This window comes from Hyperolius riggenbachi, chromosome 10 (assembly GCF_040937935.1).
Source record: "Hyperolius riggenbachi isolate aHypRig1 chromosome 10, aHypRig1.pri, whole genome shotgun sequence".
In the NCBI taxonomy this organism is placed as follows: domain Eukaryota; kingdom Metazoa; phylum Chordata; class Amphibia; order Anura; family Hyperoliidae; genus Hyperolius; species Hyperolius riggenbachi.
In genome coordinates this window covers 171,598,158-171,614,561 of record NC_090655.1, presented here as the reverse complement: position 1 = coordinate 171,614,561, position 16,404 = coordinate 171,598,158, and the positions used below count along the sequence as shown (strand labels likewise).

General features: G+C 48.7%; 1 protein-coding gene across 2 annotated transcripts in view; it reads right to left on the bottom strand.

Moving 5' to 3' along the window:
- Window positions 1-16,404, bottom strand: part of CARNS1 (carnosine synthase 1) — a 535,833-nt gene that overhangs the window by 131,519 nt on the left and 387,910 nt on the right. For both annotated transcript variants that reach the window (XM_068255247.1, XM_068255246.1), the window contains one exon: window positions 16,089-16,320. In XM_068255247.1, coding sequence (XP_068111348.1) covers window positions 16,089-16,320 — 232 coding nt within the window. The remainder of the gene's footprint in view (window positions 1-16,088; window positions 16,321-16,404) is intronic.

The window sequence follows — 16,404 nt, the reverse complement described above, 5'->3', positions numbered from 1 at the left end:
CACAGTTTACACTATGGGCTTGATTCACAAAAGAGTGCTAACTGTTAGCACAGCCGTTTTCGTGCGAATTTTCGCATTGTGCGCGATTGCGAATTTTCGTGCAAAACGATAATGTTTTTGCGCGCAAACGCAAATTTTGCGCGCAAAAACAATATCGCACGGAAACGGCCGTGCTAACAGTTAGCACTCTTTTGTGAATCAAGCCCTATATGGGCTTGATTCACAAAGCGGTGCTAACAGTTAGCACGCTGGTGAAAAGCCCTTTATCACGCCTAAACTGAGTTTAGGCGTGATAAGTTTAGGTGTGATAAGTTTAGGCGTGATAACTATAGCACCAACTGGGTTAGCACCGCAGTGCACAGCTGATCAAAAGTTTTGCGCTAGTCTGGTGCACTTCACATAGAGCTTGATTCACCAAGCGGTGCAAAGTGTTTGCACCGCGGTGAAAAGCCCTTTATCACGCCTAAAGTCACTTTAGGCATGATAAGCAGGGCTTCACGCGAACTCCCGCGCGCAAAGTGCCCATTAAGTGCTTCGCGCGAAGTGCCCATTAAGCCCTATGGGACTTTGCGCGCGCGCGTACGCGCGTACGCGCGCACGCGCGTACGCGCGATAACTTCGCGCGAAGAGCAGGCAAAAGCGGTGATAACTCAGTGGTGAAGAGGTTATCACGCCTAAAGTACTTTAGGCGTGATAACTGAGTTATCACCGCTTGGTGAATCGAGGCCATAGAGTTTAATGGCGCTGCTTTGCGTGTGGGACTTTGCGTGCGATCTAAACTTATCTAAACTTATCACGTCTAAATTGGCTTTTCACCAGCGTGGTGCAATGGTTATCATGCCTAAAGTCTCTAACTGGGTTAGCACCGCTTTGTGAATCTTTGTGAATGGGCGCAATTCAGTAAACGGTGCTAACCCAGTTAGCACGCCTAAAGGCTTTGGACGCCTAAAGACTTTGGGCGTGCTAACTAGGGTGCTAAGTAGTTAGCACATACAAACTACTTAGCACCGTAGTTAGCACATGCAAACTTAGCACCGTAGTTAGCACATGCAAACTACTACTTAGCACCGTGCTAACTAGGGTGCTAAGCTCCATGGTCGATACCCCTGGTCTTGCTAATTATGATCTTGTAAAAGATAGAATATTTGGAAATTTTAATTCAATCTGAGCTCTATATTTTATGTGACGATCATTATATTATTGTTAACAATACCTCTCATCTTCCACAGTGATAATTGATGCTGAAGCTACTGTTGGAAAAGTTAGGAGGCGCACTGCTACACTGCATATTCTGTCATATGTTCCTTTTCTTTGTTGAATAAACACTGATTTTTTTTTTTTTAAACTAGGGTGCTAAGTAGTTTACATGTGCTAAGTAGTTTCCATGTGCTAACTACGGTGCTAAGTAGTTTGCATGTGCTAACTACTTAGCACGTGCAAAGCATGTTAGCACATGCAAAGTTGCTTTTCACTGGCGTGCTAACACTTAGCACCCTTTTCTGAATCAAGCCCTATGTGTTTTAGCTGAAAGATTTTTTATAATGCACTGCTGCTGATTAAGTGTAAATGGGGCCTGTAACGTGGGCTGTAGCCGCCACGTGATGTCACTGGTGTCAGATGGGCCGGCCCGGTGTCCAATGCGGGCATATCTCCCTTATAGAAGTATTTAATGTGGCATTTTTGCACTAGATCTTTACAGCAGCCAGGAAGGAGCCACTTGTGTATACCCTCTGTCAAATGGTTCAGGCTTGGTCCACACTAGATGCGGTTGCAGAACGCAATCCATGATCCTGGCTCCAGTTTTCTAAACCGGAAGATAAACAGATGGAAAACGGATCCATGCTGCCCTTTTGCAGCACGTTTCCCGTCAGTTTACGTTTTCAAAAACGGATCCGTGCCTTATAGCCGTGGGTGGGGAGGGGGCTGTCATGCTGGAGGGGGTAGCAGCCAGGACGGGGGGCAGCGGGCACAGCAGTTGGGTGTGGGGTCCTGGGTCCCCCCTTCCGTGCTCCCCCTCCAGCTAGTTTCCTAAAATCAAGCCTATAGCAAGTGGCGAGCAGGGAACTCACTCACTTCTAGAGATGTCGCGAACCTCCGATTTTCAGTTCGCGAACCGGGTTCCCGAACTTCCGCGGATGGTTCGGTTCGCGGAAAAGTTCGCGAACCGCAATAGACTTCAATGGGGAGGCGAACTTTGCAAAATAGAAAAAATTATGCTGGCCACAAAAGTGATGGAAAAGATGTTTCAAGGGGTCTAACACCTGGAGGGGGGCATGGCGGAGTGGGATACATACCAAAAGTCCCGGGGTAAAATCTGGATATGACGCAAAGCAGCGTTTTAAGGTAAGAAATCACATTGAATGCTAAATTGCAGGCCTAACGTGCTTTCAAACATCTTGCATGTGTATACATCAATCAGGGAGTGTAATTAGAGTACTGCTTCACACTGACACACCAAACTCACTGTGCAACGCACCGCAAACAGCTGTTTGTGTAGTGACGGCCATGCTGGACTACTGTGCAACATGGCGAGATTGCCCTTTCTCACTCAGTGATGTCAGGTAATGTGTGACTTCCTTCTCAACTTTCCATGGCATTGTTAAAAAGCTTACGTTTTGTTTTTAAATTACATTTTCTACTTGCTGTGTACTTGTTCAGTACCGAGAATCCTGTGGAGGCAGGCAAGTCTGCCATTGTGACCCCGGCTAATGGCCGGGGAATGAGGGGTTTGAATCCGGTGTGGAGCTTGAGCAACGGCTACCACTACACATCCAAGGAGGGCAGCGGGCAGGCATGCACGCCCGCCCCGAGGTAGTGACCAAAAATAACAATACAGGAGGAGGACTTTCGAGGCTCTGCTGTGTATTTGAAATGAATGTATTTTAAATCCTTTAACGAGAACCAGTTATGGCGGGCAAAGATGACACCACATTCCTTTCACGAGAATCATATGGAGGTGGGCAAGTCTGCCATTTGTGACCCCGGGTAATGGCCGGGGAATGAGGGATGGAATCCGGTGTGGAGCCTGAGAAACGGCTACCACTACACATCCAAGGAGGGCAGCAGGCAGGCATGCACGCCCGCCCCGAGGTAGTGACCAAAAATAACAATACAGGAGGCGGACTTTCGAGGCTCTGCTGTGTATTTGAAATGCATTAACTTTAAATCCTTTAACAGGAATCCGTTATGGAGGGCAAGTCTGCCATTGTCACCGTGGGGAATGAAGGTTGGATTCCGGCCCGAAGTGGGAGCCTGCTGAGACCCATGCTGTAGCTGCCCTGACCATGCTTTGTAGACCAGGCATCTGTGGTCAGATGGACCCTTGAGCCAGCGGAAGACAAACCAAGTCGAAAGCATTTGCCAAGAATGTTTTACGGAGGGCAAGTTTTCTTGCCCTTTTTTTTTACATTTTTTGAAAATGATAGATGGTTGTATTTTTAAATTGTTTGAAAGTTTAGATGGTTGTATTTTTAAATTGTTTGAAAGTTTAGATAATTGTATTTTTAAATTGTTTAAAAGTGTATCCATTCTTCCTCCCCCCAGCCACGAACAATACCACGGGAATGTGGAGCAGCAGAATCCCCCTGTGACGGCTGCCGCGGTTGTTCTCCGCGGCTTGTCTTTTGAGGGGTGCTGCTTTTCCTCAGGTGTTCTTGCCAATAATAGCTGTTTGGGCCTTCTCTCCAGGTGCCTTCATAAAGCAATTGTCCCTACGTGACAGTTGGCCTTTCCACGGCTCAATTTTTGCTGGCAGAGACAACAGATGGCTTTGCTCCGATCTGAGACACACACGTTAAAAAATGTCCAAACCGCTGAGCCCCCCTGGGCTGATGGCGCTACGGTGGCATCAGCAGCTGAGGTTGAAGGGCATGTTGGCTGTCTGGCCATAGCGGGCGATACATGGCGCCGGACAATGCCCCCAGCTGTTTCTGAGGACGAGATCCCTCTTGTATTGCGTTCCGGAGTTGGAGCCTGATCAACGTCTACCACTACACATTCAGGCAATGAGGGAGGCAGGCAGACATGCACGCCCGCCCCCAAGGTAGTGACCAAAAATAACAATACAGGACTCAGGAGGACCTTTTGCGGCCCTATTTGAAATGAATTAACTTTAAATCCTTTAACGGGAATCCGTTATGGAGGGCAAGTCTGCCATTGTCACCGCGGGGAATGAAGGTTGGATTCCGGCCCTAAGTGGGAGCCTGCTGAGACCCATGCTGTAGCTGCCCTGACCATGCTTTGCAGACCAGGCATCTGTGGTCAGATGGACCCTTGAGCCAGCGGAAGACAAACCAAGTCGAAAGCATTTGCCAAGAATGTTTTACGGAGGGCAAGTTTTTTTGCCCTTTTTTTTTACATTTTTTGAAAATGATAGATGGTTGTATTTTTAAATTGTTTAAAAGTGTATCCATTCAAGTGCAAGTTATGCACTGACTGCCAGGTATAATGTGCAGTCACAGATGCAGTGAAAGGTATGCAGTGACTGCAAACAGCCGTTTGTGTAGTGACGGCCGTGCTGGACTGGTGCGCACCATGACGAGAGTGCAGGTGATGGTGGCTTTTCAGCCCATATGCTCGCCCGGCTGATGTAGCTGAATCACAGAACAGTGACTGTCCAGCTGATCAAATTTGGTCTGACCACAATGAAGCAACAACCTTATTATCTTTTGTGTGCCACCCCCACCCGAGACACTCAAATAGCCGGCGGTCATTGCTTCATTGTGATGCGCAAGCCCCTTCACCGCAGCAAGGTAATGATCACGAAGGGGGATGGGCACATGTACACGCACCAGAAAAATTAGTGTAGCGGCCGCTGCTAGCAGTGGCCTTAAAAATTCAGGAATCCGCCTAGAGTCCTGGACCCTGTTGGTAGTGGCGGAAAAGGCAGTCAAGCGGCCTGCAGGCAGAGATGCTGTGTGTGGGGACTGACTTAGTCTTCGGTCATGCAGTAGCCCTCCGTGATCCATTCCTCATTCATTTTGATAAAGGTCAGGTACTGAACACTGTCGTGACTTAGGCGACTTCTCTTCTCAGTAACTATGCCTCCAGCTGCACTGAAGGTCCTTTCTGACAGGACGCTTGCGGCAGGGCAAGAGAGAAGTTGTATGGCAAATTGGAACAGCTCTGGCCACAGGTCAAGCCTGCGCAACCAGTAGTCCAAGGGTTCATCGTCGCTTTTCGCAGAGTCTACATCCACACTCAAGGCCAGGTAGTCTGCTACCTGCCGGTCCAGGCATTGGTGGAGGGTGGATCCGGAAGGACTATGGCGAGGAGTTGGACTAAAGAACGTCCGCATGTCCGACATCACCCTGAGATCGCTGGAGCGTCCTGTTCTTGCCTGCGTGGACTTGGGAGGAGGAGGATTACTGCCAGTGGTACCTTGATTGCGTTGTGCAGCCACATCACCCTTAAATGCATTGTAAAGCATCATCGACAGCTTGTTCTGCAAGTGCTGCATCCTTTCCGCCTTTTGTTGAGTTGCTAAGAGGTCTGCCGTTTTGTGCCTGTACCGAGGGTCTAGTAGCGTGGCCACCCAGTACAGGTCATTCGTCTTGAGTTTTTTGATACGGGGGTCCCTTCAACAGGCTGGACAACATGAAAGAGGACATCTGCACAAAGCTGGATGCAGACGTACTCTCCATCTCCTCTTGCTCTTCCTCAGTGACGGGACGCAACTCCTCTTCCTCCCCCCAGCCACGAACAATACCACGGGAACGTGGAGCAGCAGAAGTCCCCTGTGATGGCTGCCGCGGTTGTTCTCCTTCCGCCACCTCTTCCTCCTCCACAGAAACACCTTCCTCATCATCACCATCATCAGAGTCTGACTCCTCTCCTTCCCCACACGACTCCTCTTCTTCCTCTTCCTCCCCCCTCTGTGCTGCCGCCGGTGTTGTGGAAACATCGGGTTCGTGTGTAAATGGCTCCCACGACTCCTGCTGCCCTAACTCTTCTTGTTCACGCTCCTCCACAGCTGTATCCACCACTCTATGCACGGCACGCTCCAGGAAGTAGGCGTAGGGGATCAAGTCGCTGATGGTGCCCTCATCGCGACTCACCAGTTTGGTCACCTCATCAAATGGCTCCATGACCCTGCATGCATTTCGCATCAGTGTCCAGTTGTTGGGCCACAACATCCCCATCCTCCCAGATTGTGTCCTTGTACTGTAATGATACAGGTACTGGGTGATGGCTTTCTCCTGGTCTAGCAGGCAAGAGAACATCAGCAGGGTGGAATTCCAGCGAGTCGGGCTATCGCAAATCAGGCGTCTCACCGGCAAGTTGTTTCTACGCTGAATGTCCGCAAAGCGTGCCATGGCCTTGTAAGAGCGCCTGAAATGCCCACACAACTTCCTGGCCTGCTTCAGGGCGTCCTCTAAGCCTGGGTACTTGGACACAAATCTTTGCACGACCAGATTAAGCACATGTGCCATGCAGGGTATGTGTGTCAGCTTTCCCAAATTCAACGCAGCAATGAGATTGCTGCCATTGTCACACACCACGTTGCCGATCTCAAGCTTGTGCGGGGTCAGCCATTGCTCCACCTGTTTGTTAAGAGCAGCCAGGAGAGCTGCTCCAGTGTGACTCTCCGCTTTCAGGCAAGACATGTCTAACACTGCATGACACCGTCTCACCTGGCATGCAGCATAGGCCCTGGGGTGCTGGGGCTGTGTAGCTGGAAAGGAGATGGCGGCACCAGCCAAGGAGGAGGAGGAGGAGGAGGATGATGACAGCGAAGCGGTGATAGCAGGTGGAGAGGAGGTGGCTGGAGGCCTGCCTGCAAGCCGTGGAGGTGTGACAAGTCGGTCCGCTGCGCAGCCACGTACTCCCTGCTTGCTGCCATCGGTCACCAGGTTGACCCAATGGGCTGTGTATGTAATGTAGTGGCCCTGCCCGTGCTTGGCAGACCAGGCATCCGTGGTCAGGTGGACCCTTGACCCAACACTGTGTGCCAGAGATGACACCACTTGCCTCTCAACTGCACGGTACAGTTTGGGTATGGCCTTTTGTGAAAAATAATTGCGGCCTGGTATCTTCCACTGCGGTGTACCAATGGCCACAAACTTACGGAAAGCCTCCGACTCCACCAGCTTGTATAGTAATAGCTGGCGAGCTAATAGTTCCGCCACGCCAGCTGTCAGACGCTGGGCAAGAGGGTGACTGGCAGACATTTGCTTCTTACGCTCAAATACTTCCTTCACGGACAGCTGGGTACTGCTGTGGGCAGAGGAGAAGGAACCGCTGAAGGGAAGAGGCGGTGTGGAGGAGGGTGGCTGTGAAGGTGCACGGGAGAAAGTGGATGAAGACGATGCACCTGAAGGAGGAAGAGGAGAACAGGGGTGCTTGTCTTTTGAGGGGTGCTGCTTTTCCTCAGGTGTTCTTGCCATAGCTGTTTGTGCCTTCTTTCCAGGTGCCTTCGTAAGGCACTTGTCCCTACGTGAGAGTTGGCCTTTCCACGGCTCAATTTTTGCTGGCAGAGACAACAGATGGCTTTGCTCCGATCTGAGACACACACGTTAAAAAATTTCCAAACCGCTGAACCCCCCTGGGGTGATGGCGCTACGGTGGCATCAGCAGCTGACGTTGAAGGGCATGTTGGCTGGCTGGCCATAGCTGGTGATACATGGCGCCAGACACTGCCCCCAGCTGTTTCTGAGGACGAGCTCCCTCTGCTTCTATCATGGAGTCGTCTCCTCCTACTCCTCTCTGACTCCTCCTCTGAACTGTCCACCTGGTCATCCCCTCTACCGGGAACATATGTGGTATCCGTATAATCGTCATCATAATCCTCCTGGCCAGCTGCGCTTTCCTCAGACACCTCCTCAAGTGCACCATTTTCAGGTGGTCCACCATCATCCCCATCTACACACGTTACGTCCATACTATCGCCACCTAACTCAGACATAGGAGGTGGTGTACCTCCGCCTTCTTGTTGTTGTTGCAGTAGTGGCTGGGAATCAGTGATTTCCCCACCACCACCAAATAACTCCTGCGAAGTGTCAAATGCAGTGGATGTGGTGCTTGTTGTAGCGCTGGTGGCTGCGGGAGATGAGGTGTTCTGTGTTAAATACTCAATCACCTCCTCACGATTTTGGGAAGTGATGGCACGTGCCTTCTTCTGAGCACTGTATTTTGGGGCAGGTCCGCACGAAATCACAGCAACACCACCTCGCACAGCCACAGACCTGCCGGTGCCTAGTGGCCTTCCTCTGGGTCTGCCTCTACCTCTTCCTCTTCCTCTACCTGGTTTGTCCATTTTGTCCATCTCGGGGGTATGCTAGCTATATGCAGTGAGGTGGGTTCTCACTCAACACAACAGGTAGTTAGATGCAGTGAGCTGGGTTCACTCAACAGTAAAGGTACTTAAGATGCAGTGACTGAGGTGGGTTCTCACTCAACACAACAGGTTGTTAGATGCAGTGAGGTGGCCAGGTGGGTTCTCACTCAACACAACAGGTAGTTAGATGCAGCGAGGTGGCCAGGTGGGTTCACACTCAACACAACAGGTAGTTAGATGCAGTGAGCTGGGTTCACTCAACACAACGCTAGGTATATGCAGTGATGAGGTGGGTTAAGTAAACACAACAGGTACTGGGTAGTTAGATGCAGTGAGCTGGGTTCACTCAACAGTAAAGGTACTTAAGATGCAGTGACTGAGGTGGGTTCTCACTCAACACAACAGGTAGTTAGATGCAGTGAGGTGGCCAGGTGGGTTCTCACTCAACACAACAGGTAGTTAGATGCAGTGAGCTGGGTTCACTCAACACAACGCTAGGTATATGCAGTGATGAGGTGGGTTAAGTAAACACAACAGGTACTGGGTAGTTAGATGCAGTGAGCTGGGTTCACTCAACAGTAAAGGTACTTAAGATGCAGTGACTGAGGTGGGTTCTCACGCAACACAACAGGTAGTTAGATGCAGTGAGGTGGCCAGGTGGGTTCTCACTCAACACAACAGGTAGTTAGATGCAGTGAGCTGGGTTCACTCAACACAACGCTAGGTATATGCAGTGATGAGGTGGGTTAAGTAAACACAACAGGTACTGGGTAGTTAGATGCAGTGAGCTGTGTTCACTCAACACAAAGCTAGGTACTGTATATGCAGTGATGAGGTGGGTTAAGTAAACACAACAGGTACTGGGGTATATGCAGTACTGGGTAGTACAATGTGCAGCTCCCTGTCACACACACAGGTAGTCACTGAATGTGTTGGGCTGCTGGCAGTGGCACACACAATATCAATTAGCAAGGCTGTGCATGCAACAAAAGTGTCAGTTTGACACACAGAAAAAAAAATGTACAGGTTGAGCTCTGAAAAGAGCTGTTGCTGGGTGCTTTAGTCAGTCAGGAGCAAGCAAAGCAGCCTAGAACCTAACTAATCTGTCCCTAGGAGAAAAAATCTGCAGCAGCTGTCCCTTTCCTCTCTCTAGCAGGCACACGAGTGAGGCTAATGGCCGCCGGACCCTGCCTTATATAAGGGGGGGTGGGGCTCCAGGGCTTAGTGTAGCCTGAATGGCTACAATGTGCCTGCTGACTGTGATGCAGAGGGTCAAAGTTGACCCTCATAGTGCATTATGGGGCGAATCGAACTTCCGCAAAAGTTCGCCTGGTGCAGGCGATCGCGAACCCCCTAAGTTCGCCTGGAACCGTTCGCCAGCGAATCGTTCGCTACTCCTCTACTCACTTCCTTGTTCCACCGCTCGCTGCGTGACTTCCTGCAATGCTGCCCACTGAACTACAGAGGGTGGCATTGCAGGAAGTGACACAGCGAGTGGTTGAATGCAAGGAAGTGAGTGAGTTCCCCACTCGCCGCTCGCTATAGATTTGAATTTAAGGAAACTAGCTGAAGGGGGGACCAAGATGAGGGAGGTGGGTTCGACCACCCTCCCCACCATTGTGCCTGCTGCCCCCCTTCCTGGCTGCTTCCCCCTCCAGCCTACCTGGGGACACCTTTGTCATTAAGGGGAGGAGCAGGCAGTAGGCAATCCGGATCTCCCTCTATTTCTGTGTCTGTGTAGAGAGAGATCCTTTTGCATTGCCTGCCACTACCCCTTCGTGTATCCGAGCTATGTGAAGTCCCATCCGGGATCCATGTAAAACGGATCCTCCGGATCGCCCATGGATCCGTTTTTGAAGTGGGTGAAGACGGCTGCTATTTTCAACATTGGTATCTGTGGTTCCGGTTTTGGTCCAGGCCCAAAAACGGAGCAACAGATACGTTTTTACAAGTGTGCTGTCAGGGTATACTTTGTGGATGGGGTCACGCTGTCTATTATAGCATATTGTGTTTCCTGTTTGCTCATAACTGCTCTATTTAAACACAAAGGAAACGAGCATGCATATTTATGCAAAACAATTTTGCTAATAAAAGACTATGGGCTTGATTCACAAAGCGGTGCTAACCTACTTAGCACGTCTAAAGTCTTAAGGCGCGCTAACCAGGGTGCTAAGTATGTTAGCACGGTTTTCTCAATTGAGAAATCCGGTGCTAACCTACTTAGCACCCTGGTTAGCACGTCTAAAGACTTTAGACGTGCTAAGTAGGTTAGCACCGCTTTGTGAATCAAGCCCTATAGGTTTATTGCGAGGGGGATAAGGTCACAGACTTAATTATATCATATCAAAAACAAAGGAAAAGGGAAAGAGAACCCCTCTGTAGTAATACCAAGGCAATATCACCTTGCCATTCCGCATATGCATATATATTTCTTCTTAGTTTGCCTGTGGTCCAGTGTCAGTCTATTAGAGTTTTATTTAAAACGTGATACATATGTGTAACACTATTGACTTAGGCTGGGACACGGTTTTGCCTTTGTTTTAATTGTTTTTATCTTTGTAGTTGGCTTCAATAAAGATATTTGTACCTACTTCATATGCATTTTTGCTCCACTTTTTGCCTTGGTATTACCATATAATTATTATAGAGTGGTTCTCTTTCCCTTTTCCCTTGTTTTTGCTCATAACTGCTCATGACTGTACTGAATTCACTATGCTATCTGATTGCATTATGCTTACTCTGTGACTTCCTCCATATCATAAACCTGCTGTATTGTCTGTCCAACTGTATGACTAAATTGACTTACTTATATATGATGTGAGACATTATTTTTTTTGAATTTTTTCAATACAAATTTTTTTGCATTTAATGCTGGTGTGCAAGTTAATTTTTGGATCAACTGGGATATGTGAGGGAGCAGGCTGGTGTTGCACTTTGTAACTAGGGATGGTCGGAAATGTTGATTTCCGATTGTGCAGATATTCCGATTTCCAATGCCGATTACCGATTCCAGGGATTTCCGATCGGTTTCCTATTTCCAAGTTCGGATTTCTGATTTCCGAGTAGCTTTTTTTAGTGATTTTTTTGCATTCTCTGATTGGCAAAATATTTCTGAGTTGTTTCTGCATTCTCTGATTGGTCCATTGATTTCAAGTTCTGTGATTGGGCTAAAATTACCGAATTGCAGTAATGTAGTATTTCGGCAGAAATCCGTTTTCCGAGTTCCGTTTTTCGATTTCCGATCGGAAATTCGGAAATTCCAATTCCGGAAAATCCGAATGAGCATCCCTATATGTAACTATGTAACTAAATGTGTGTAGGGACTACTGGCCTAGTTTACAGACTGAGCACCCATTGTAGTTCAGAAGCTTGCTTACTATTGTGTTACAAAGGTGTGCAGACCTCTTTTTCTTAAAGTGCTTAAGATGTATAGCCATGTGATGCTGAAGATGTGTGGCTTGGAATGGTACTGCAGATGAATGGCTGGGTAAAGTGGGCAAGACCGCAGCTCCATCATTGGGCCCAATCACTGCATTAGCTCACAGAGAGTACAGTGATTAGCGACAATGACGGAGTCATAGTCCCACTCGCAGGACAATCGGCAACAAACATACTGGCAGGAGTAATTGGTGAGGCCCCCACCTGAATGGCCTCCTGATGCATCTCCCTTCTTGTTGCTACTTCCAACCGCTGATCGGGAGCCATGGCGTGTACTGTATCCGGCCATACATCTGCAGCACCACACAAGCAAGCATATATCTTCAGCACTGCATGGCCATACAGCTTTAGCAAAACACACCATACATATTCAGCACCACATGGCCATACATCTTCAGCACCGCACGGCCATACATACAGTACATACAGCAGCACCCGGCCATGCATCTGCAGCTTTCTATTTGCACAATTACGGAAGGAATTATGGACATGGAGAAACATGTACTGTGGGCCATAGTGGTAAAGGCTTATATATAATCTAACATATAGAAGGCATATGCCTCCACTGTTGCTCTATATGCTGGCATTAGGAAGGTATTTCCATAGCCATTATAAGTCTCCTCCAGTAGAGTCAGCACCATTGTAGATAGTATTTAAAGCTCTTTATTATGTAAAAAACATGACAGAGACAGCAGCGACAGCCCCGCTGTTTCGGTCTAAAGGACCTTCCTCAAGCTGCTCAGAGTCACATCATACACAGACTAAAAACATTCCCTTTATATAGTGGAGTCTCACAGCTTCCACCAATAAGATTCAAATCCCTTCAGCCAATGGAAGAGCAGCATGCACTGAATGGACCTGATGGGAGATTTCACTCCCTAATATTCAAATACTCACATCCCATAATATTGCGACAATGCCCAGCTCCTCCCCACAGTCACCTAGTGTCCAGCGGACCTAGAAGGGAACTTCTACTTAGCTATGCAAACATATGCGCATATAAATTAACCTGCTCTCACCTCTGGCAGCATCACAACATCACCCGGCAGCCTCCGCCCTCCGTTTCGCTACTAACTTCCGTCACATGTCTGCTTGCATCATCGGGGCATGTATTAACCACGCATTGTCCCCATAGCAACGTGTGTACACATAGTCCAGAGCATTCGCCGGCATCACCATGGGACACATAAACTAAGCGCAGCTGTCTTACGTACATGCAGTTGTCCCTATACGAGCATACAGCGGCAAGAGGCTCCAAGGTTTTCTTTTGCAATGCTGCCTTCTTACCCATTGGGTGATAAGGCAGTGTTGCAAAAGAAAACCTTGGAGCCTCTTGCCGCTGTATGTACGTATAGGGACAACTGCTTGTACGTAGGACAGCTGTGCTTAGTTTATGTGTCCCATAGAGATGCCGGCGAATGCGGCGAATGCGCTGGACTATGTGTACACACGTTGCTATGCACAATGCGTGGTTAATACACGCCCCCGATGATGTAAGCAGACATGTGACCATACTGGGTCACATGACTGCTAATGACGGCGGAAGTTAGTAGCGAAACGCAGGGTGGAGGCTGCCAGGTGATGTTGCGATGCTGCCAGAGAGAGCTGGCTAATTTATACGCGCATATGTTTGCATAGCTAAGTAGCAGTTCCCTTCTAGGTCCGCTGGACACTAGGTGACTGTGGGGAGGAGCTGGGCATTGTAGCACTATTATGGGATGTGAGTATTTGAATATTAGGGAGTGAAGTCTCACATCAGGTCCGTTCAGTACATGCTGCTCTTCCATTGGCTGAGGGGATTTGAATCTTATTGGTGGAAGCTGTGAGACTCCACTATATAAAGGGAATGTTTTTAGTCTGTGTATGATGTGACTCTGAGCAGCTTGAGGAAGGTCCTTTAGACCGAAACAGCGGGGCTGTCGCTGCTATCACTGTCATGTTTTTGACATAATAAAGAGCTTTAAATACTATCTATAATGGTGATGACTCTACTGGAGGAGATTTGAAGTGGTGTCTGAGGTACAGATGCACCGAGAGTCATAGCACGTTGGCCTTTCCCTCCTGGGTGCTTGTCTCATACTGTTTGGAGCATAGCCATTATAAGGGCACGAGGGAGCAACATATATTCTTTTCTTTTCCTATTATATTGTTTTTGCTAATCAGGGGTCGAGTCCTGCGTGAACGCAAGGGGACGACGTCCACTCACTTTTTTTGGAGAGTGGACGCCGTCCCCCCTAGCACCCTGGAGGGGAGCAGCGCAGTGGAGAGGAGCATTGGGCAGAGCAGCAGGGAAGGGCGGACGTTTCCCCCCCTTCCCTCACCTTGGGGCTCCTCACCCTGGCTCTCCCCTCCATAACGATGGTGGCGGTGGCTGGCGGCGATGGCTGGCAGCGGCATCAGTGGGCGGGACTTACCTCCTCCAGTGTTCCGGGCTGACGCTGTGCGTGCCGCTGCTCTGGTCTTCACTAGACCAGACTAGCTGCACGAACACCGTCAACCCGGAACACTGGAGGAGGTAAGTCCCGCCCACTGATGCCGCTGCCAGCCATCGCCGCCAGCCACCGCCGCCATTGTTATGGAGGGGAGAGGCAGAGAGAGGAGCCCCAAGGTGAGGGAAGGGGGGGGGGAACGTCCACCCTTCCCCACGCTGTGCACAATGCTCTCCACTGCGTTGCTCCCCTCCAGCTGGGGGGGACACCTATACCCCTGGCTACATATACTGGGGACACCTATATACCTGGCTATATATACTGGGCACATATACACCTGGCTACATATACTGGGCACATATACCCCTGGCTACATATACTGGCACATATTCCCTGATTACATATACTGGGCACATATAACCCTGACTACATATACTGGGCACATATACCCCTGGCTACATATACTGGGCACATATACCCCTGGCTACATATACTGGGCACATATACCCCTGGCTACATATACTGGGCACATATACACCTGACTACATATACTGGGGACACCTATACACCTGGCTACATATACTGTCCACATATACACCTGGCTAGATATACTGGGCACATATACCCCTGGCTACATATACTGGGGACACCTATACACCTGGCTACATCTACTGGGGACACCTAAACACCTGGCTACATATACTGGGCACATATCCACCTGGCTACATATACTGGGGACACCAATACACCTGGCTACATATACTGGGGACACCTATACACCTGACTACATATACTAGGCACATATACACCTGGCTACATATACTGGGCACATATACACCTGGCTACATATACTGGGCACATATACACCTGGCTACATATACTGGGGACACCTATACACCTGGCTATACTGGGGACACCTGAACACCTGGTTACATATACTGGGGACACCTAGCTATACTGGGGACACCTATAGACCTTGCTACCTATTCTGGGGACATCTATACACTTGGCCACCTATTCTGGGAATATCTATACACCTGACCACCTATTCTAAGGACATCTATACACCTGGCTACCTATTCTGGTGACATCCCTACATCTGGCCACCTATTCTGGGGACAACTATACACATGGCTAATTATACTGGGGACACCTATAGACCTGGCTAGCTATACTGGGGGTACCTATTTTGGGGGAACTGCTGTCAGATCTGTAGTTTTGGGGAACCGCTGATGCCAGATTATGTGTATTTTGGGGAACCGCTGCCAGATTGTGTATGTTGGGGGACCACTGCTGCCAGATTGCATGTATTTTGGGTGTTACATGTATTTTGGGTGATCCACTGCCAGGTTTCACGTATTTTGGGGAACTGCTTCCAGATTATGTCTATGTTGGGGGAACCACTGCCATATTATCTGTATTTTGGGGGAACCTCTGCCAGATTATGTGTATTTTTGGTGAAATGTTGTGAGATTACATCTACGTTTTGGGGATACACTACAACAGAGCTCAAACGTCCCCTGGCAGTCCTTTTATACCACTGCTAAGGCCATGTATATTTGGCCCCATCCATGACCACGTCCACACTATGCTTAACCACGCCCATTTTTTGGCACGCGCGCAGAGGTTTTTAGGGTGAGTCCCCTCACTTTTTTTTCCAGGACTAGACCCCTGTTGCTAATAATCACTAAAAACTATGATGTAAACCTGTTCCTGACATTGGAACATGCTGATGACACAGCTTACAGCTCCACAAGATGCCACTACACCATGGATGCACCAGGTTCAGTACATATTTTTTTTCCTAGTTTTTGACCTTTAAATATAGGTGCATCCTATGGTCCGAAAAGAAAAAAACTGAAATATGAGACTAGCATTATGATCTTTTGGAAAACATATTCATATGTGTTAATGCTATGTTCCCTCAAAATTTATGATACACTCACCAAGCACATCAGTTTGCACCTTGCACCCTCCTCGCTGTTTTGGATTAAATTTGTTTTCTTGCTCTATTATCACTCTCATCACTTTTTCAGACGTCTCTTTGAGTTGGGCCCAAATATTGTTCTTTTGAGCCTCATCCTGCACACCCCATATCTCCAAGGTTGTGTCCAGAGATTGTGGAAGAGCTGAACGATGGCAGATAGGCTTCTCTGCCCGCCCCACAATACATACCACCTGTAATCAAAGAAACATAAAAAATTCTGAAATTCTGTATATAAAAGCACAATAATATAAATCAATCCCTGAAAACACACACAC